Consider the following 23,751-nt stretch of genomic DNA (forward strand, 5'->3'; position numbering starts at 1 on the left):
CAAAGTGTAAATGCTCTGTGTTTCATAATTTACAATTATCTCTTTAAAATGTTGCAATAAGCAGTTCTTTGTGAGTTTTTTTACCATTTTTTTTCTTAGTTCAAGGTATCATTCAAGTTCATGTGTTCAATCACCTCAGAAGGTACAAGTACGATAGTTTAACTACTAAGTATAGATTGCGTGCAACACGCTCTAAAACACATCTCGTTTCAATTATACGGAATGTTCGCGAGTTCAACTAAAATTACCCTTGTCTCTAAAAGGAAAATGCGAGCGTATAATATTTTGGTTTTTTGTCTCTGTCTATCATACGTGTATGTACAGACTTATTTATTTTTAAGTTCCTTTAAAAATACACTGATGAAAAGACAGTTCAACTATGAATCTCTTTTAATATAAATCGGCTTTTAAAGTATATCTAAAAGTCATTGTGTTCCCAACAAATTTACTTAATGTTATGTACTTTACTCAAGCCATAGCCAGTGGGAACAAAGCTCTCTTTTTCCTAAAGTGCCCTTTTCAAACTAGACACCAGCAATGAATGTTGTAATAAATAGGGCTAAGCATAAATCGATGATCTTTGTGGAACATTGAATGCCAATGCCATATAAAAATCTTGGCTACATGGTTGGTTCTGTTTATTCAGTTGTAAGATCTTTGTTTACTATTTAAAATGTTATTTTCATTTAAAGATATATGGTCTTCCTAAATATGAACAAATACTGTAGATTACATAATTGTTTACCTATTCAATTTGTGGTAAAAAAAAACTATTATGTGACATTAATATGGCCTCTTTAACATTATATTTTTCAAGGGAATATCTTTATGTTTGCAATAGGTATAAGAAGATTCTTGCGAGTTCCATATACAGTAATTCTAGAGTTTGGTTTATAAAAAATGAAAAAGATCTGAGACTTTGGATTGAAAGATGTGTTAACAATGATGATAGATATGTATCACAATCAAGGTGATAACAGATGTTATGAAAGGTTGTTGATAAATGTGTTAAGAAAGCTGTGAAGATAACAAATTGTCATCTTGTTGAAAGAGATGTTGACTGAAAGAATATAAATATTGAATAGAAATAATGTTGGAATTAAGATTTACTCCAGTAGTAGTGCACCACCATGAGATCTTACTCTTAGGTGCAGCACCATGAGATCTTACTCTTAGATGCAGCACCATGAGATCTTACTCTTTTGTGCAGCACCATGAGATCTTACTCTTTTGTGCAGCACCATGAGATCTTACTCTTTTGTGCAGCACCATGAGATCTTACTCTTTTGTGCAGCACCATGAGATCTTACTCTTAGATTTTTTTTTTTTATTTTTTATTTAATTTTCAGGCAAACATACATGACAACACAGCGGTGCAGCACCCTGAGGATTGCCATGAGTGCAAAGCACTATCGAGATGGCTCTCCATATACTGCACTAGAACATATAAGACAAACATATACACAAGATGCTCTACATAGACAAAGACTTATTATTAAGTCTTTGGGAGTGGAGTTGTAAATTGTCATGAGAAAAAAACCCTGACATATGACAGGACTTGAACCCAGGACCCTTAGATTGGTAGCCAAGCATCATAACCACCAAGCCACAGCTCCACTCCTGCACCATGAGATCTTACTCTTAGATGCAGCACCATGAGATCTTATCCTTAGATGCAGCACCATGAGATCTTACACTTACAGTATGTGCAGCACCATGAGATCTTACTCTTAGATGCAGCACCATGAGATCTTACTCTTAGATGCAGCACCATGAGATCTTACTCTTATATGCAGCACCAAGAAATCTTACTCTTAGATGCAGCACCATGAGATCTTACTCTTAGATGCAGCACCATGAGATCTTACTCTTATATGCAGCACCAAGAAATCTTACTCTTAGATGCAGCACCATGAGATCTTACTCTTAGATGCAGCACCATGAGATCTTACTCTAGTCTTAGATGCAGCACCATGAGATCTTACTCTTAGATGCAGCACCATGAGATCCTACTCTTAGATGCAGCACCATGAGATCTTACTCTTAGATGCAGCATATGCACCACCATGGGATCTTACTCTTATATGCAGCACCATGGTATCATACTTTTATGTTCAGCACCATGGGGTCTTACTCTTGTGTTCAGTACCATATGATCTTACTTTTTTGTGTTAGCACCAAGAAATCTTACTCTTATATGCATGCACCATGGGATTTTACTTTTATGTTTAGCATTATGAGATCTTACTGTCCTATGTGCATCACCATGGGATCTTACCGTCCTATGTTCAGCAACATGAGACCTTACTGTCCCATGTGTAGCACTATGAGATCTTACTGTCCAGTGTGCAGCACCACAGGACCTTACTGTCCCATATGCAGTACCATGAGATTATACTGTCCTGTGTGCAGCACCATGATATCTTACTGTCCAGTGTACAGCACTATGAGATCTTACTGTCCCATATGCAGCACCATATGATCTTACTGTCCTGTGTGCAGCACCATGATATCTTACTGTCCTGTGTGCAGCACCATGATATAATATCTTATGTGCAGCACCATGAGATTTAACTGTCTTGTGTGCAGCACCATGAGATTTAATTGTCCTGTGTGCAGCACCATAAGATCTTACTGTCCTGTGTGCAGCACTATGAGACCTTTCTGAACATAACTGTCTTGTGCGCAGCACCATGAGATTTTACTGTCCTGTGTGCAGCACCATGAGACCTTACTGAACATTACTGTCTTGTGTGCAGCACCATGAGACCTTACTGTCCTGTGTGCAGCACCATGAGACCTTACTGTCCTGTGTGCAGCACCATGAGACCTTACAGTCCTACTGTCTGGAGTGCCGCGTCATGTAGGACCTCACTGTACTATGTGGAGTACCACATGACTTCACTGTACTGTGTGGAGCACAATTTGTCCTCACTATCCTTTGTTCAGAATTAGCAGTCCTTTTTCCATGATAGTTATCTCTGCCAACAGTCAGTAATGTTTGGTTTTATCTGGAAGGAAAGTGTCCATCCATGAGAGATAGTAAACATCATTGGACAGTATAGGTTGATATTTTGTTAATTGTTTTTTTTTCTTATTGTTTCTTTCAGTGCTGTTGAAGCTATGCATGATAGCAAGACACCATTTAGCAATATTGAGTCTCTACTAAAATCATCAATCTACCATAAACAACAGCTTAATGAAAGGTCCGCTGCTCTCAGGTACAGTATGTTGTTTTTTTATAGATATTTATTTCATACAAATCCCTTAGCAAGTACCTCAAACAATTACAGGATAAATTCATTCAATCTTGTATTTTATTTTTTCACCACATAAACAACAAAATGCTTTACATACTAATTATACAAAATCGTAGCCAAATGGGATTTAAGGCAGAGTCTCAAATATATATATCATGCTTATAAACTAATATATTATAAAATGATCTCATTTGAGGCTAGGTACTGTAGTAGAAACATTCATGTGTTTCAACCCGGGCAGTAGGTCGAGATTGAACCCGGTACTTGAACCCGGGATTTAAAGGGGCTTGCTCCAGCTGTAAGCCTTAAAAACAGTAGGTTACAGATATTATAATTGACAAATTCAACTAGCTATCAATTTGCTAATACGGCTTGTGAGGCTCCATATTTTTGTTGTGTCATTCTCTTTAATTTAATTCTTTTTCTTAGATTTGATGGAAAAAGAATGTTGATATGTAATTGACTTTTTCTTATAGGGTGCAATCAAAACAAGAAAAACGGTCAAGTATTAGTTCAAGTCCTCAACGACAACTACTTTCAGGTACAGTATAAAAGCCATTGGCAATATAACCAGAAACGTTCGCGACTTGAAACTTTCGTGAATCGGTTACATTGTCCATTTTCGCAACATAAAACTTTTTCACGAAGTAAATACTTTAACAAGGTACAGTAGCATCAATCCATCATGGGTGCAACCTTTTTAGTTACAATGCATGTACTCTGTGAAGGCGGGCAATGGACGAGAGAAGCCCTTGATCAATGTTAGGACAAATCAAGGTACTTTAAACAGTCCTGGCTTTGTTTGTATCAAACCTGTTAGTGACGGTAATCATCGCTGTTGGTTTCGATTTAATAAATTAAAAATAAATAAATAAAATAAAATAATGCATTGCTGTTTGACCACGCCCAGGCATCATTGTACAGTATTTTCTCACTTAAAAAGAATACGACGTCCAATTTAACCGCCAGTATGTGATAAAGCAAACAAAACAGATTGCTATCAGTAGTAGGCACATGTGTTCTGAAATTACTTGTATGAGTGTACGGTATTATTAATACTCGATAATTCCTGAAAATGGTTTACGGCATAAAACTTTCGTAAATATCATTTTTGGAAAAAGGTATTTTCCATCTTAAGGAATTATAAGTTATATTTGTTTCCAGTGGCAGATCTAGGATCTGACAAAGGGGGGTTTGGGGGTGGGGTGGCCACGAAAGTTGCAAACGAGGTGCGTAGGACCGAGTGGGGTTACAGTAAGTTTAGGAAGGGGTGTCCCTCTCCGGAGCCTCAGACAATTTTTTCAAAAATACTGTAGATGCTTGCTTGCACACACGGACCAGGGCGGTAATTAACTGAAATGGAAAATGGTGTATTTTTGGAGAGTGATGACGTCAGCATTCACACGAGGAAAATAACTTGTGGTTATTTTCCAAAGATTTAAACTTTTGAATTCATAAATAGTAATTAAATTCTTAGCTCTTTCACTTTGTAGGCCTATTTACACAACTAATGCTTACCCCAGCTCTAGGCCTACTCTTCTTAATTAAAAAAAGATTAAGATGCGTCGAATCCAAGTCTAGCGATGGTCGCGGGTATGTTGCATCTTTTTTTTTTTTTTGAGAATTAAAGGGAATGGCTAGCCCTAGATCCACCACTGGCTTCATTACTTATTTGCATTGGAACAGGTTTCTTTTTTTCTAAAAACTTGTTCTGATCTTCATCCAACCTAAAAGAATGTATGAGAATCAGGACACAGTGTTACTTTCGTTTCGTAATTCGTTTCGTAATATTTATTCAACCAAAAAACATATTATTTAACATAAATATTAAACATTTTAACATAACATTTCTACTTATTTTTTGGCTGGGATCTGGTATAGAAGTATTAAACTTGTCTCAATCAGACCCCTAACAAAATAAATATTAGAAATAGTTTAATAAGGAAAAAGGTATACAGTACGCCTTATTTAGACTTAAAATTATATAAGTAATTATGAAAATAAATATATGTAAATGACAGTTATATTTTTACTCATGGTAATTAGACAAATAAAAACACTTTATACATTTCTTAAAAACTTTAATGTTAATATTTAAAAGAAAATTCACTGTATTGATTCAAGTTCACAAACATTCAGAGTAAATGGAAATTTATTTACAATATGCTTTATACAAACATAGTCTCATGTCATGTGGAGTTCATTAGTGTGTTTATCTACAGTATCTACATAATTGAGGAAAATGCATTTAAATATTTAAGATGTTATTTTAGACTGTCTTTATGGAAATTAAAGTACATTATTAAACATTGTTGTTTATGTTGTTAGAGTTGTTTATTTCCGTCACTCCCTCAGGCAAACAGCATGTACTGTATGAAAAAGAAAACAAAATGGACCACCTTTATTAGAAAAGAAGTAATTATATGCTAGAACGAAATTGACTTCTGTATTTCATTCCAATTTAGAAATCCGTATATTTTGACTCCAATTTCACACAGATGTAGCCTGGGCGTTATGGCTGAGTTGATTCGCAATATTTAGTGAACTACTTCTAAGCTCTGCTACTTTGTATAGTTTTAGATAGTTTATACACCTGTTTCAGACTAGTGTTACTGCTAAGGCTTTCGAGTTCCTTTGGGAGCAGCCTGATTGATAGCGAATTCCCTGTCATTTCACTTCATCCCTAGCTGTCATCTTGTCCCGCCCCCGTGCTTGTTCTGATGGTATACTATGTGTCTGTAAGTTCATTGCTAATTTGTCAGTCTGTCTTTGTGTGTAAAGATCCTAGGCCAGGTGCTTCCTACTCTCTTTGCTTACCCTCTGATTGGTTTGATGTACGCGTCATGTCCAATTAGGAGCTAAATGTATGCAAGTATTATAGACAATTGTTGATCTAAGCTTATCAGTATACTGTAGTATATAAACAGTCTAATTATAAAAGTGGGGGGGGGGGGGGGAGGAGTTGGGGGTTTTTCGTAATAAGCTGTGTTTATCAGCTGATTTTATTTTATACACTTTTACTATATCTTGTTTTGTATTCATTGTGTAAAGTAATGATCTACTGTATGTATCGATGTAAATTGGGGGGGGGGGGGGGTGGTAGGATAGGGGTTGATAGTTGCTTTTGCCTTTTTTTTCTTTTCTGTTAATTGTTATATTTTATATTGTGAAGGATGCACCTTTGTGCTAAGTGTGCCACCGATCTAAAGGTGTAATTCCAAATAAATAAATAAAACGTTTAGTACTTTCTTGTGTTCTTCAGTGTTAACATCTGTTGATGTGGAAGTAAATCTGTGTAGAACAACTAAATGCTTTATTTACTTTGAGCTATTGGTGTAAAATTGATTCAAATTGAGTTTGATCAAAAATGATAATGTTAGTGTCTTAAATTCTACGTTCACTTTACATTCATCGTCTATAAACTTATTATGTTTAAATAATACCTCCCAAAGGTATATGTATATTAATTTATAAAGTACAAAACATAAAATTTTAAATTAATTTTAATAATGAATTTCTCAATCAATCAATACATTTGACTGATTACTGATAAGAGTAAATATTAATAGTCTACAGATTAAAGGTAACCAATATAATTATTACTGATGATGTTGTTTAGGAACAACGAACATGCTTGCCAAGAATATTTTTATTATATTAATCTCAAGTTTATTTTAATTTTATTCTTACAGTAGGCCCTACACTTAAGCTGATATATAAATTATTTAAAACATCCAGTGTTGTTCCTAAATGTATAATTATATATAGTATTATAATCACAATAATTATAGGCCTAAGATTATTAAATACAAATATATTCAGTTTTACAGTTTTATAAAAAAATATTTATTGATTAATTCAATCTACAATTTATTTATTTTCTAATTTTAAATTCTGAAAAATGTATAAATTAGTTTGTTATTTTTAATTCTTGCACAAAACAAATTTCTACATTAGTATGAACAAACATAAAAGCATTTATTTGTTACATTTATGTGAAATTTTGATAATTTCAACAACTGTGTTTGCATAATGATGGATGCATGTTTCTAAACTTGGTTCCCACTAGGATGCAATGCGACGACGTAAGCACAACGCAAAGGAATTGACCAATGACCAGCAACAATTTGAATAACCCATTGCTTGTGATTGGTCAAATTACTTGTGTTGCACTTGTATAAGTGGGAACCATGCTTTATGCGTCTTTTACAGTATAATGTCACTAGCTCCATCCGTGTCACAATTTATTACATATGTGTTGTGTGTAAATTATTACAGTGCAGATCAACAGATAATCACTGATTACTTATCAATTAAACTCTATGGTACAAATTGTGATTACCTTTGTGGCGGTACTATAATGAATACTACAGTAATATTGGAGTACATACTACTACACCATACTACATTTAAAAACAATACATGGTTGGTTAGTTGAACTGTATAATTTGAAATTAAACAGATTTCTAAATTTAAACACATTTTATATTGACACCTGCTAAAGAATATTCTGCTTAATATTATTTGAAGGTAAAACTTTATATAATATGTAAAAACAAATATAAAAGCTGTAGATAATATTTTTTAAGGATAAAAAATTCCCAAAGGTTGTGTTATTTTCAGTGTGATTCAGGATCACTGCCCTACAGATATTAAATTCCAACTCCCCAAGGAAAACTGGCCTTCAGTGACCCCTACTCAAAAGTGTTACCAACAAAGTGAATTGCACATCTACAACTGTAAACACTAGCCATACTGATTAGTAACTAAGGCAAAAGACATTGCCAAGGGAATGGTTTGAGAGAGCCCACGCCGAGACAGACATCATGATAGTAAATTTTCGTTGGTCAGCCATGGTTCTGATGACAGATTTGGCTATGGGTGATGACTTCAGATGGTCAATACAGCTGTTGTCTGTTTCAGAATTCAATAGTTGTACTGTAAGGCCACTATGGGGGCAGGAAGTTGTGTTTATGCCTCAAGTCCACCCATGTACTGTACATTGAACTTTTGGTCTGTATTAGTAATTATTATTTAGTAATTTTAAAATATCACACTCTTTGTTTAGTTTAGATTTAATATTTACTTTATTTTGTACTTATTATCATGATATTTTGAGAAAATTAAATGTTTTATAAGAATAAAACAAGTCAAACAAGAAAAGAATCTTTTATAATACTATAAAAATACTAGGAACATAGTAGGCCTATAAGTATAGATATTAGATGTATGCAATTAAAAATGTGTAACAAATCTGTAGTATCTATGGAAGTACTATCTATGTAGGTTTATAATATAGGTTTTTCATTTGGTTCTTCTTTAGATGCATTTCATCTGTTACTGTAACTGACCCCTTTTTTATGATATTTAACATGTTTTAACAAGCTTGTTAATGAGTGTCTTTTGGTTCAAAGGCAAAACATTGGTAGTATAACTTTGTGGCTAGCGGTTTAACCACCAACCTCAGCTTAATTACACTATTATAAATATTGATTTTCTGCGGTTAGTTTTGACAAGCCAAGTATGGTTGTTAACGTGTTAATTAATACGTTAATAGGTGGATGTATTCAGGCTACATAGCTTGAATAATGCAATAGTGCTAGGGTGATAGGCAGATTCGGGGTGGGGTTTAGGGGGTTGTATTGAGTACTTTTGTACAGGATTGTTTAAAGGCCAGGTGCGGGCAAAAAATGTCATACATTCCAATAATTATCGATCTATAGTTTCCCCTAGGTTTCATAATTTTTGGGATTTTTTTGTGTTACACCAGCTTGTTGAAAATAAGCACTTTCTTATCAGTGGGGAGATAAAATTACACAGTAAAATCTCTATTCTTTTGTACACAAATGTTGCATTTTTAAAAAACTATGAAACGGTGTGGTATATCCACCATCTTTTTTCTTCTTCTAGGGAGTCACCAGACATGTTATTGCACTACCTACTAACTACTGAAAAAAAGTCTTCCTGGTTTTTAGAGCAGAATTTTGCCAAATTTTGTATTTTACCATTTTAAGGGAAATTCATATTTTTTCTTCTTGATTTTTATTACAAATGTGTTTGATTTATGTACAATTAATCTGATATTATATTTAAAATTTATGCCTTGTACCTAAGGTGGACACTATTATTACCCATCTACACAAATCTGATTGACCAAATGTTAGGGTTGGTACAGAGCAAAATCCAGGATTTATGAAATAGTGGTGCATTATAATAGACTTGGGCAGAGCCTACCTCCTTCCAATTGTTCAGCAGAGATTTGACCATTTTAAAGTGTGTTTATATATCCTTCAACTATTGTTATGTTATTGTTATAATAATAATGTTAGAAAATGTAATTTTTTTGTGTAATAACTGACTTTCAGATATTTTAATACCAAAATTCCACATTTCCACTACTCGTCATAAAAATTGTATAAAACACTCTTGTGTTGAAATAAAGCATTCTGAATTGAAAACCTTTAAATACATACACACGCTGTAGGGTTGACAAAGATAATTATTATTAAAACGAAAAATATGTTGGATGACAGCCATCTAATATAGGTCTAAACTATAAGTGAACTTGTTTTCAAGGAACAATTGGAGAAATCATGATTGTTAGTTTTGACTTAAACTTAATATGAAGCATTTGATTAAATTTATTCATGACATTCAGTAACCATCTGCAGTTAAGTTTAAAATGTTTTCACTTATTGAAAAAAAAAATGAAAGTGTCAAAACGCAATTTTAATTCTTTAGTAAACTTGCTCTAATGTTTATTTATGAAGCCTACGTTAAAAAAAAAAAGATTTTTTTTAGATAATCGTTTTAAATAGAATAATTAATAATAATTTTGGAGAATAGTTAAGAATACATATTTAACAATGCATGCAATTTGGAGGTAACTTAGTGACCTAGTATTGGGTTAATATCTTTTTTAATCTTAAAGATGTATTGTCCCTTGAAACACAAAAAAATTAAAGTCAAAATATACTAAATTTTTATTGGCCATATCAAAGTAATATTAAAGTTATTCACTTTAAGTCGAAAATTCGAGCCAAAAACAACAATTTTACGTAATTAACAGCTAAATTAATTTGATTACATTTCGTCTGGAAAATAGTCGCGATTAAAAGTAAACAAAGATTTTAAACCATGAGTACGCATTATGCATGATGCTAATTAGGATTGTTTACAACCCGTCATGGTTGAGAAGGTGTTTTCACACAGGTCGCGAGGAACTTTTATGATTATGCATACAGAGTAGCCAAATAAGCGCGTTGCATTATAAGATATGTTTTGATCGAAAACTTTGACTGGAAGTCAGTTATTTTTTGAACCAAAAAACGTCTGTATTTCAGTTAAATGATTTTTTTTCCGACTAATTTTTGGTGAAAGGTAATAACTATTATGATACTTCAAAATGACCCAGTTTTTTTCGAAATCTTATAAATGTTAATAATATAGTTTTTGTTTGAGTTCATACTATTACTATAATTACAATAATACATCAACATTATTTTTATAGGTTTTTGCTATTCTAAAGTATTTATTCGTTTTACATGAAAATGTCCCCTTAATAAAAATGTCAACAAGAAGTAGGGATTCTACTGTGTAGTCCACTCAGCAATTATTATCACATTGGAAGAGGACTGCATTTCAATTTATTTATTCAAACGCTAAATTTGTATAACATTGCCTTGAGCATTGTGTACTATTATAAAATGCTGTAACAATTTAACACCCTAAAGGTTGTAAGACATAGTTTAGCTGTTGAATGCTTTGGTCATATAGGACTGTACAGTTGCTGACAGAATTCAGTTCCTCTTGTGCCATCGGTCAGTAGTATTGATGTACTGTAGATATGTACAGCATCTGTATCTACTTTTAAAATTATCAGAGCTCAACTTTTACCTTCTAAAGCCAAATATAATATCATATAAAACACCTAAATATATTTCTGTCATTTGATTGGACAATTGTGGGTTACATGGCATGTAATAGTTTGTATTATATAACACCTATATAAATTCCTGTCATTTGATTGGACGAATGTGGGTCACATGGCGTGCAATAGTACGCACTATTCAACGATCGTTAAATAGTACTTTTTGAAACATTTTTGTTTGTTATTTAGATGTTATATAAAACAAATAATGAATGTTTTGTATTCGTGCAATGGTACAAATAATGGCACGAGGTGAATGATGAAAGGTTATATCAACGAGGCAAAGCATTATTTGTATACTATTTAATGATCTTGTGATAGTACTTTTTTTGTGTAAACAAAAATCTTGAAAAAATGTGCATGAAATCCAATAGAAGCATAATCTTGTTTTGTGCAAACGGAAGCAGTGATGCGCCCAAAACATGATCTCTCCCTCACAACAAAGAATAGAACAATGGCAATGACAAGGATATACAGTACTGCAAAAGCTGATAGGTTTTTGTATTTTTAATACCTGAATACTTAATACTGTGCAACAGCCATATGAATAATATAAGTAGTGTAACCAATTTAATGGATAGGGCGAGTAAGTAGTAATAATTCCATCACCAATGGATATCAACTGTTAGACATGTAATGTGTTAATATTGAATCAACTAACTATTAATCTGTGGATAGCCTCTGTGGGAGTTTGATGTCAGTCATCTTGAGACCACACAGCTGTTTGGTGGACTAATGCTGTATGGTGGCAGTATGCAACTAAATATTAAATATGTGATGTTATAAAAATAATTTGATATGACACTAGAACCCCTTCTTGGGACACACATGACACGCTTATTAAGGGGACTCCTATAAGGGACACTTTCAAACAAATGAAAGGCAAAACACTATCCACTTCAGAGGACACCTTGATTAAGGAGACACTTTGGTGGATTTTTTGTGAGTGCACGTGCCTTTATAGGAGTTCTACTGTGGTTTAATGTATTTCAAAATGAATAATTTTTGTTTGTTTTTTAGGCCGCCCTTCACATGAAAATGCTTCAACGTCAACGAGCCCAAAACTCGAGTGATGAACCATGCATATTTGTAGGCCTAAAGCAAATGCTATTTAAAAGTAACACAAAAGGAAGAGTAATACAATATTGAAGACAATGTTAAACCAAAAGTGAAAGAAGCACAATTGGTGATTTTTTTCACTAAAATGTAAAATAAGATTTATATGTAATTTACTTTTGAGTATAAAAATGTGCTTATTTTTTTATACTAATATTATTTAATACTACATATAGTGGTGTACAAAACTGTCCATTAAATCTTTATTTGATATGATATGCACCATAGTTGTTTTGCCTTTCATTGGATTTGGAAAATTATGTTTGGTTTTTTTTACAATATTCAAGTGAATTGGGATATAAACATACCAACTTCAATGTGTGGTTGTTTACATGATCAGATATTTTGACTAATTTAACCCATAAGTATGCAAGTTATATCTGACCCTATTTTGATGATATCAAATAAGTATTTAAAGTACTGTACCTAAACGAGCGCCAGGTGCTGTACACCTGGGTGGAGAGAGGCAAACGTAAGTAAAGTACCTTGCCTAATTGCACAAGCAATGCGGCAAGAGTTGGATTTGAACCAATGATCTCACGATCAGTAGTCCAACGTCCAACACAATGCGCCACACACCCTTACAACTGATATAAAAATGATATAAACTTGAGATGAGAACATCATTCTAAAATCTAATATATTTCTATAGGAGAATTTTCTAGCCTTGTGTAGAAAGTATGTCAGATATGTTTCTATGCCATATTAGTGCTACATCATGGAAGAGGCCCACAAATTGTTATTAATAGAGCACAACTAATTTGCAAGCCCTACTAACAAGAAAGGTTATCGTATTACTTTTAATCGGAGATGACATTTCCTCTGTATTTTATTGAAAATTTAGTCCCGACTGTCAGAAAGCAGGACGCAAAAGCGTCCTCCAACATCTCCGCCCTCGTTTTTCTACGGTTTGTTTATCGTTTCTGTCAGTCACCCGCTTGGTCTCTGTGGAGGTCCTACTTTTTGTTTTTTTTAATGACTTTTTTGTGATTAAATGAAGACGAAAGATAAAATTTGTGAAGGATATGCGTAAACACCTTTGTGTTCACAACTTATATTTAAAATGAGTAACAAGTCTGTTGCGGTATTGTTTGTCAAAAGTTGAATAAAAACTTCCATTGCTTGTTGACAGATTATGTACGCCTGGGGACAACATAGAACCGGGCCAAGGACAGTTTACGATGAACCCCAAATTTCTATAGTGGCATGACTTGACAAAGATTTTACCTGGAAATGTCTGGCTTGCTTCACAAAAAACCAGATCTATTAACAAAATAAAAATTAATTCATTTCTGAACCAATATTATTAGTACATATTAAATTTGTTTGAAAGGGGACAAACCAACCTTGACAAGGCTGGGAATTCAGATAGTGTTCTCAATAGCATTGGTTCAAAATTCCCAAAACACAACAATTTGAGTGAATTAAAATGAGAATTTGGTTTCATTATACACTAGCATATGTTGCCAATTATTAAGCATCATTCAATGTAACCCCTCTTCAATCAGTAGTTGATTCTTCCATGCAATTTAAAATGATCTCGCATTATTGCGATCAGCTGGAGGACTAAAACCGCATCAACCATTTTATAGACAAAATCTTAGAAAAGGTGAAATGCTGTCATAGACCGTCACGTACAACATACGAAGCACGTACAAATATGCAAGTCAACTTGTGTAGGTGTGATGGATAGTTTCAATCAAATTTAATCGATTTTGTAATGCGACGATATTCTTACGAAATGCCTATTTCCATCTACAAAGAACGTTTAAATTGAAATGTTTGTCATGTATATTCAGACACACTATAAATATCAAAAGCTTCGACTTGATTTAGCCAAAATTTTAATCTAATCATAAGCATTTTACTGGGGTTGGAAGAATTTATAGATTACTTCAGTTTTCTGAAACTCCAAATTCAAACACCCATTGGTACTGTATATGAAAATCCTTTTGTTATAATGTCATTTCATAGACTATGCACACTGTAGCCTGCTTAGTCCCTGAAGACTGCTGAGTCCCTTAAGAACCAATTATTCCTCCTTATATGAACACTATGCTCAGATTTTTACGGGAATAATTATTTGCTAGATAAATGTTGATTCCCACTTGTATTTATTCCAAAGATAAGTAACTTTGCCGACTCTTTTGTTTGTTTTGGTAGTCTGATTAAATTGTTATCAAAATAATCTAAGCAAATAGTGTTAATGTTAAAACAAACACAAAAATCAAACACAAACCAGCTGCAAAAATCAACTTATTCATTGTTATTGTCTGTTCTATGAAGAAATATTTTATATACACATTTTGAATTTCAAAATATACATTCTTCAAAATTTCAATCAAGGAGCTTCAGAATTCAACCTAGTTATTTTACCGGTTTGAATTAACCATCAAAGTACACAAGTATATTCTTTGAATATAGTGATGATTCATGTAGATATGTGAAACATGTATTCAAATTCAGTATTAGGGTTCGTGCATGTCATGTAATTGTTAGATATGTCCTACAACTAGAGTTCATGCATTGTGACAGGTTTTGAATTTGACAGTAGAACTTCTCTTCACATACTGTAGCCATTGTGTATAATGTGAAAGAAATCAACGATCTCTATTCTGGTCAACCTAGGAAATAAAGAAGAACTAAAAATTAGTGATCATTGAAGTAGATACTTTAATATTGTATATAATAAATAAATAAACTAAATTGTTAATAGAGTAGTAAAGTAGAGTTCCAAATTGATTAACATTTAACAGAAAGTTGTTTTCAATTGTTTTAAAAGTGGGAAAATTAATTTAAAAACAAAATTTTTGTGACAAAATGAGGTGCTTACCTTTGCATGGCGTAGTTTCTGAACAATATCTACATCATTTTTTAGTTTCTTCCAGCGATCCTGCATCCTTATCTGCCTCTTATTCTGAGCTGCAAGCCTAAGGAATACAGAGGTAAGCACACTATGTTATTTCTCATCGCAAGAATGTTTGCTAAGGGTATGGGGATACAGAAGATACACTGCAAATATGCGCTCTCATCCCTATCACCGCCTCAGCCTGCTGACAAACGTAATAAACCACTTTTTATGTTATGTTTTTATGTCTTTAGGCACATGCGCCCACGGAATACCAAAAGTAAATTAATCACTGTCCTATCAGATTGGTGGTAATCTCCCGATATAGGGGCTATTTTGTGAACCAGGGTAACACCCTACTTGAATGCTTAACTGGGTTCTTTAAAGTTCACATGGGCTACTTGTGTACACTGGACCTACGGTTTATAGTACTTATTTGAAATAAGTTGTTCCACCACAAGAACTAGGAGGGACTCACCCACAGACCCATCATGCCGATAATGTTGGCTAATAAAGTACAGTAAATGGTTCCCCTGCCTTACTGCTCGGTTATTGACTCGCTCAATGGCTCTGAAAAGAATTTACAAACGCATAAATCACTGTCAAAATAGATACTGGTCACATTATCATTTGTATTACCTGTCAGCTAGGTAGGCATCAAATCGTTTCTCAGTGCTGATATGAACTGTGAATGGCTGAGGCTCCTGTACATTTTGCCAGTAGCTTTCTAATGGTGGCGCTGAACGCAGTTGAAATACGAATATTGAGCTGTCTTCGTTTTGTAAAATGTAATCCTTATCAGAATTTACCTTGTTAGCTGTAAAAGATAACATTGGTTCCAAAGTATCATTGAAATATTTGGTAATACAGCATCTCATTTATATCAGATAAAACATCACATGTGAAACACATGTGATGTTGTAATACCAAATATTCCTATGATACTTCAGAAATAGATACAGTACTGAGATTAGGCTGATATACAGTATGGTGGCCATTTTGAGGAGTTTTTGCCGTTTCTTTTAACCTAATTAATTATCTAGTTGTACCATACCTCTATGGGTATAATACACTCTTCATCTGTCCAGTATTGATGATATTTACCTTTCATAAACAACATCTGTCCCTCTGCTCCTAGCGTTATTACTGGTGACCATGGTATGGACAGCTGATATGATTCCGGAAGAAGTATTTCACATATTACATCACCTTTCACTGCATCATATAACATTACAGTTCCTGTCTTACACGCTGTTAAAATCTATATAAAACATGATTGATTCTTACATTATTAATTGATTGATTTAATTTGTATTAAAACAGACCAAAACATAGAGAACATACATACAGTGAAATTAGAAATAAAGAATGAATGAATGAATACTGTACACATGGAGACACAATTACAAATGGAAGAAAAAATTTATTGAATGCCTGGATAATCTAACTATTTCTAATAGGGTCCATAAGCAAAGGGAATCATTTTGGTCCCCCCCCCCCACCCTCCCCTTTTTAACTGCATGTTAATGTTTTGAACTGGGGTTGGGTCAACCGGCTTAGCTACAGTGATTTAGTTCACTAAGTTGACCCTGGTCTCCCCAAGCTAATGTGATTTAGTTAAGTAAGTTGACCCTGGTCTCCCCAAGCTAATGTTTTTTTATAAAATATAAACAACCAAATGAAATATTTCCATTGTTTATGATGCTCTAAAGAAATGTTTATAGTTATTGTTATAGTCTAGTTGCTCTTGTTTAACCCATAGAACTACAGTACTGTATTTTGAGATTTACAATTAATAATCAGCAAAAATTTGATTCATGATTCTTCTGGTATTGATCGGTATTGATTTACTTTTATACAGTAGTAGCAAATCTTTATTCCAGTATTAAATTTTCTCTACTCTCTCGCAAAAAAAAATAGAACGTACCACTTGAGGAATTAATGGAAAAGTCTGAATGAAGCAAAGCTTTTCAACCTCATAGGTAGACTTCTTCACAATGCTGACGTTCTGTGTTGTTTGTGTACCCCCACATGGTATGCTTGTGAGTGAGCCATCACTGCACCCTACAAGGACAATACAAGGCTGTTTTGTGGCATAAGGTGCGTTGGTACCACCAGTGCTTTCACTCAGAACATTTGGGTTGAGGAACTTTATGTACGTGACAAATCCACTCGATGAAACCTTCTGTACTTTTAAAGGAATACCTACAATTAAAATATACACATTTGTTTATGATTGGAACATTCTTGTTGTACAGAAAATAGTAAAATGCATTATTAGGTCAAATCATGGAGTAATCAAATTGTTAGTTTTATGACCCCTCGATCATAACATTTTGTTTAATTTATAGAAAACCTTATTTCTAATTTCAATTACGAAAGTCAATTACTGTACTGGCTAAAAAAAAAAAATCATAAAAAAAAAAATTCCCAAGACCAAAAAAATTGTAAGAACATTATTATCACAATAATATCTTAAATGGGATATTTTATTTCCCATGCATACATACCATAGAGCATATCCCATACTAGCAGCATTCCGTTCTGTAAGCCTATAGCAAGCAATGACGTGCATGGGGTTGTTGAAAGAACAGTGATAGGGCTAGAGTGTGGCCATACCATTTCAGGTTTATGTTCTATGTCTGAAAATAATTAAAAAAAAATCTTTCTGCTAGCAAATTAATATTATAAGGGGAGGGGTAAAGTACTACAGTATATAGTACTTTGAAGACACCACTGTATTATTACATTTTTACATATTGGCCAAATTAGACGCTCAATGACAAGTTAAAGTTTGGTAATACTGTACAGTATTATAATGACAATTTGATGAAACCTCCCTAAAAGAGGTTTTGAAACAGCAGTATCAATACAGTATCAAATACAGTATTTTATCAACAGGATACTGTAATAGGATATGCGGCAGAAACAGACCCTTATTGTCCTTGCTTCAATATATTTAAAAAATTATCCAACATTTAAATAAATACAGGTCGGTTACAGTAGTAGACAAGCATTCAGTTTCACTATAGGTTAACAATCATTCTAAAAATTCAAACTGACTTCAAGTTTGAAAAAAATTAAACAATTTAGAGGATAAATAAATCATTGTTGACGGGTAAATCAAGACGAAAATGATTTTTGAAAACTTGTTAGCATTTAATTATCTCAAGTTTGACACTTTTATACATGAATATCAGATAAGTCATAAAGAAAATTGAGTGAGAAATGGCAGGACTAGCTAAGCATATTTTTGATGAACATTCTCCACTGAGACACAAACAATGTCTACAAGGAATATTTTCTTATCTTATGTGTAAAAATACTGAAATAATTTTTTTTTAAATAGGTCGATATGCAAGTGTTCTAGTTTTAGTAATCCATTTGGGAGGAACATAGGGCCCTGGGGTTGTTTTTGTTATGACCCCCTAAGTTTTATCAATGCCTAAAACATGCTTTACAAAATTTGTAGACCATTATATGTAGGGCTTCTTTAGAAAAACTAGTATTTATACATCAATGACGTTTATGACATAGAACAACAACTAAAGCCGATTTTCCAATCGAAAGCATCAGATTAATACGCTTGTATTTTAATCTTCCAAATCCCTCTCTGTGACGAATTCTAGTTCCTTGCGTTTTTTGCTTTAGCAAAATTGATAGTTTTAATTGTTTCTACTCTCTTGCGAAGCGCACAATTCCACAACCAATCACAGTTGAGGACTTGAGCACTCGTGCGAATCGAAAAGCTCAGAGCACTCGTGCGAATCGAAAAGCTCAGAAGATACGCAATGAACATGAAAATCACAGATATTAGCTCTTGTAGTGGAAAGGGTAGCACAATCAGTTTTGACCCCTCTTTGAAACAAAGGAAACATTGCAATATAACCAAAATACAATAATTAAATGTACCTTTTGCTTGTTTTAACAGGCTATAGTGGTATAGGTTTGTTGAGCCAGACCAAGCCACTGCAATGCTGTTTGGTCGTCCTGTGTTTGCTGGCAATTCTAATCCTACAGGTAGCATTCTGCCAGCATTCAGAAAGACGCATAATGATTGTGGTCTGTATTAAGATGAAAGTAATATTAAAGATTTATTGCCCCCCTGAAAAAATATTTTTTTGAAATTTGTTTATTGAATATGCCATTTTAATGTCACATAATGAAAAAACTGTAATTTAAAGCACAAAATAGTCAAACTGGATGCCAGCCAATGGGTTTTTGGTAGAATTTAACTGTTTATTTTGTCATTTTATAAGTGAAAACATTATTTTTCGGGATTCTTTTTCTACGGAAGTGATTAACTTTGTTAAAAAAAACAAAATTACATACAGTATTCAAAGTCTGATTTTAATAATCTTCATTTGTCATCTTAAAAATTAAAATTATTTTTGTTGTTTAGCATTGCGATAATGATTTAGAGGAAGACATTATCAATCATTGGAATCTCACACATAAAATGAAAATTATCCACTTTACTGTATGTGGCCGTGTACAATATGTTAGTTTGGTTAAAAGATTGCCTACACATGTACTATTTGACTATCACATTCAGATTATGAAAGCTAGTAATGAGGGTCTACTGTAGTTTATCCATTTTCATATGGAATTCCGGGATTATTGTCATAAAGCTAAATTAAAAACATTCTCCACCTTGTTGGTGTTTTTGCTTCTTCATCTTTGCGCAAACATTTGAGATCTCTTTCATGAAGGTGTTGGAAAACAGTTGACCTGAGGTCACAGTGAGCTTCTGTGATAAGATGTTTAGCTCCAGATCCAAGAATAACGCCATCATCAAGCTTGCTCAAAGCCACTTGAGGTGTACAGTTTGCAGTACCTTCATTTTTAAAAAGAAAATTGTTATAATAAATGCCATCATTACTCAAAAAACTGTAATTTGTATTAGTAATATATTTCATGACATATGCAATGAAAGAAATAATATACTATCCATCCACACTATAACATAACATATCTCATTATTGGTATCAATTCCAGTAAAAAAAATAATATAAATGAAAAGCAATAGACAGAATCTAAACCTTAAGCTCTGTCTACACTAGCAAACTTTATATCGTGTCCATATATCGACACGATGTCATATCAGTACCATATTTGGGCATATAACTATCATATTTGGGCATATAACTACCATATTTGGGCATATAACTACCATATTTGGGCACATCACACTTTTTTGTCAAACTAGTGTGATAGTGTAGACAGAGCTTAACAATTGTGGCAGATACCTTGTAGTAGAAAAATAAGAAACATGGCACTGCAGTAAACCAAACATTATTCATGCACAATTTTACCTGTAAATGGTGGAGGTGGTTTTACTCTCAGAATGTGTACAGGTCTTGAGAGATTGCTTAGATTCATTGCTTTGGCATCTGAAGTCTTTGATTCTGTCACGATATCCATACTTTGAGTACGGGATAATGGAATCTGTTGATGTACAAAAACATTTTTAGCTGACTAAAGGCTCAGTACATTGAGACCATTTTGCAAAAAGCAGAGTTTTATTCAGTAGAGTTGGATAAGCTCTCTAAAGTAAGCTACTTTGAAACAGTTATCATTTAACTATGACTTTTGGGTCAAGTCAAGTTATACTGAGTTCCGAATGTATCCCCACCTCGGGTATAAATCCACCCATGACTTTAAGATCATCTTCTTATACAATCATATCCCCAGGTAAAGTCCCAGTGGACAGGGGTCATAGGCTGACGTTGATTTTGCTTTGATATATATATATGTATATATGACTTAAGGGCCAGTGTCGCCGGAAAGCTCTGCTAATTTTTCTGACTGTTTTGATTTAGCTTTTTTCTTATTTTATTTTATATCTCCATTGAGATCCAGAGCATTGTCATTTTTGTTTTGCCTTTGGATTTTAAAATATTATTTACCTTTGATTGATTCAACTGTAGCAAAAAGAGGAAACAATCAAAGAAAGCATTGTGGGAGTAAACTGCAGCTTCCACAATCACACCACACTGTTTGATTGATATATGATGTACTCACTTGTGATTTGCTTGTTGACCTCTCCAACGGCACACCACTTATATGGTCCGAGGGATCACTTACATCAATAGGTTGGTCACCAACTGCATCCTATGGCATCAAACGAAATCAAGGATAAGTAAATGAATGCATGATATGCTGATATCTTGCAGCCTCAAATATTGACTACTGGCACAGTCAACTGTATACTGATTAAATAGTTATTTACATGCATGGTTGACCATGCTTATAGATAGATTTATATGCACATGTCAAAAATAGCATATCAAACTGTAAAGCTCTGTCTCCACTATCAAATTAGTTTGACAAAAAAATGTGATGTGACCAACTGGTAGTGATATGCGTAAATATGGTAGAGATATGACATCATCATGTCCATACTTATGGGCACATCACATTTTTTGTCAGAAAGTTTGGTAGTGTAGACAGAGCTTTAGTGTAAAATGTAACATAATTCTACTGTACATGTGCTTGTTCCATTCTAGTCTTTGCTTGGCTTCCATGTTTCAGTGCATTGTTGGCAGCTGTTTCCAATTCCTGTTGCCAGTTGTCTCTGGGAACTTTGTACACATCTAGCCATACCTCATCATTGCCTAACATTTTCAAAACAAATATGTTAAATAAATGCTTAAGTCTAAGTAATTGATTAATCAACGAGCATTTTAGTTGGTTTTAAAAAGGTATGAGGTACGTGTCTTAAAAGAACCTAGTTCATCTTTCGGAAGAGTGATGGCTAAAACAGTGGCGACCCCACATCCAATAACAAGATGACATCTTGGATGCATCATCTGCTTGTGATATACTGTAAGCTATGCTGATCATCCTCTAGAATTTAGAAAGCTTTAAGATATGTTAAACTGAATTCTTCAAACATACAGATACACTATTCCCTCAAATAGGTTCAACTCAATAACACACTTTTTTGCACAAAACATTTAAAACAATTAAAAATATAAAAGTTTGAAGGACATTGTGTTCAACTAGACAAAAATCTAAAACAACTTCTTCGTTTACCACCAGTCATAGATACAGCCATATAGTCTGCCTCATTTGATAGAGTTACTCCTGTTGCTTGCGCTTTCATTCCATCTTGATCATTTAAAATTCTGAATAAGTGAATGCCACCGAATGCATAAAAAAACATTCTCAGGATACCTGAAAGTTTAAAAAAAACATTGTTAAATATTTCATTCAAATTTAAATTTTGTAGGCCTTAATAGAAATTACCATTACTTTTTATTTTAGACTTTTTTTCCCAACATTCATGAATATTCTAACGCAACTCCAGGCCCCACTAATCAACTCAAAATTTGCCACAGAAGTTGAAATCGAACGGGCAATAAAATAGGTAAAATGTTTAGAGTTAAGAATTCTATATTTTAAAAGAAATATTACCTAATTCATCAATAGTGGTAACTAAATACATTTGGACTCCAATCAGCGAGATTTCCAATACGCTAATCGCAACATCTTGTTCCCAATTTGCTAAAATAATATGTTGTGTTGCATCAAGGACTGCGAGTCCAGTAGGTAAACCAACAAATATATAGCGACCATCTGGGCTCTCTTTTAGACATGTTCCTTTTCCAAGATCCTATTAAGAAAACACACACATTTATAAGAATATTATGCGAGTAGAGATCAGGTATCAACTGAGTTTTGATAGGTCAGTTAAAAAAAGGTCATGCATGCAACATACTTTTTGCAGTTAATTCAATACTGACTCATTTTAGCAACTGGCATAATGTGGTTAAGGATCTGAGGGTTATGTATTATTTTAATTTTCTGATTATTTTTCCTAATTTTTTTCCCCTTTTTTGAGAAACAAACAGCAGATCCGATCGTCTTTATTTACCGTTAATACAAACACAAACAGCGTGGTAGTTTTTTATCCTCATGAGGTCAAAATGAGGTTGAGCCCGGGAGAGCCATGATATTATGATGATCCATATATAAACAAACAGTACATGATCAGATGAAACGTTTTTTATAACAAACAAACAAACAATATAATAAAAAATTGGCAATTTTCAATTTGGCCAAGTAACAAACAATATAAAACAAATACCAGTAGTAGGTACCTCTAATTGAATTGCATCCTCGCATTGTGTTGGCTTATAACGAGCAGCTTCTTCGACTCTAACCTCTTCACGGATGCTAAGTTGCTCCCAGGCCCGGTCAAATATTTGCACCAATAGTTTATTTATCAATCGAAACGGCTGAGGAAGTGGATCCCGTAACTGATCAGGATCGGCGAGGAAGTCATCTTCATCGCTTGATAAATTGGTCAAAGTATCAGGTGTTATTGACATTAAATTCTTGCGAACGTAAACAGGCATTTTCAGTTTAATATGTACGAAGACATGCAATGTAAGGTTTACCAGAAGATTGTTGATTTGAACTGCAATTTTAGCTTAAAATTGTCTTACGAATCTGAAGTAAAGCTTGCTGTTGCTCGGCAGCCATCAACATTGCTTATTGTGGTGTCAAAGGTCATGCACTCAAGTTCAGTGATGCAGAACCACCATAACACAACTTTAGTTGAGTTGGAGTGTCTTTCCTCCTTTGTTTGT

General features: G+C 33.6%; 2 protein-coding genes across 4 annotated transcripts in view; one reads left to right on the forward strand and one right to left on the reverse strand.

The window, feature by feature from the left end:
- The window catches only part of LOC140062540 (BLOC-1-related complex subunit 8-like), a 33,750-nt gene extending 21,239 nt beyond the window's left edge, over positions 1-12,511 (forward strand). For all 3 annotated transcript variants that reach the window (XM_072108800.1, XM_072108797.1, XM_072108799.1), the window contains exons 6-8: positions 3,111-3,221; positions 3,737-3,801; positions 12,211-12,511. In XM_072108800.1, coding sequence (XP_071964901.1) covers positions 3,111-3,221; positions 3,737-3,801; positions 12,211-12,263 — 229 coding nt within the window. In that variant the 3' untranslated portion in view covers positions 12,264-12,511. The remainder of the gene's footprint in view (positions 1-3,110; positions 3,222-3,736; positions 3,802-12,210) is intronic.
- A 1,341-nt stretch (positions 12,512-13,852) lies between these two features.
- Positions 13,853-23,671, reverse strand: LOC140062885 (WD repeat-containing protein 93-like). Its single transcript, XM_072109272.1, has 14 exons — positions 23,260-23,671; positions 22,574-22,772; positions 22,193-22,333; positions 21,644-21,771; positions 21,179-21,268; positions 20,470-20,602; positions 19,808-19,991; positions 19,067-19,218; positions 17,665-17,796; positions 17,082-17,359; positions 16,259-16,415; positions 15,794-15,971; positions 15,140-15,236; positions 13,853-14,930 (listed from the first exon to the last, which is right to left on the reverse strand). Exons 1-14 carry the CDS (start codon positions 23,515-23,517, stop codon positions 14,907-14,909), a joined length of 2,151 nt encoding a protein of 716 aa, XP_071965373.1. The 5' UTR covers positions 23,518-23,671; the 3' UTR covers positions 13,853-14,906.
- Positions 23,672-23,751: the final 80 nt, after the last annotated feature.

Source organism: Antedon mediterranea, chromosome 11, assembly GCF_964355755.1.
Source record: "Antedon mediterranea chromosome 11, ecAntMedi1.1, whole genome shotgun sequence".
Lineage (NCBI taxonomy): Eukaryota > Metazoa > Echinodermata > Crinoidea > Comatulida > Antedonidae > Antedon > Antedon mediterranea.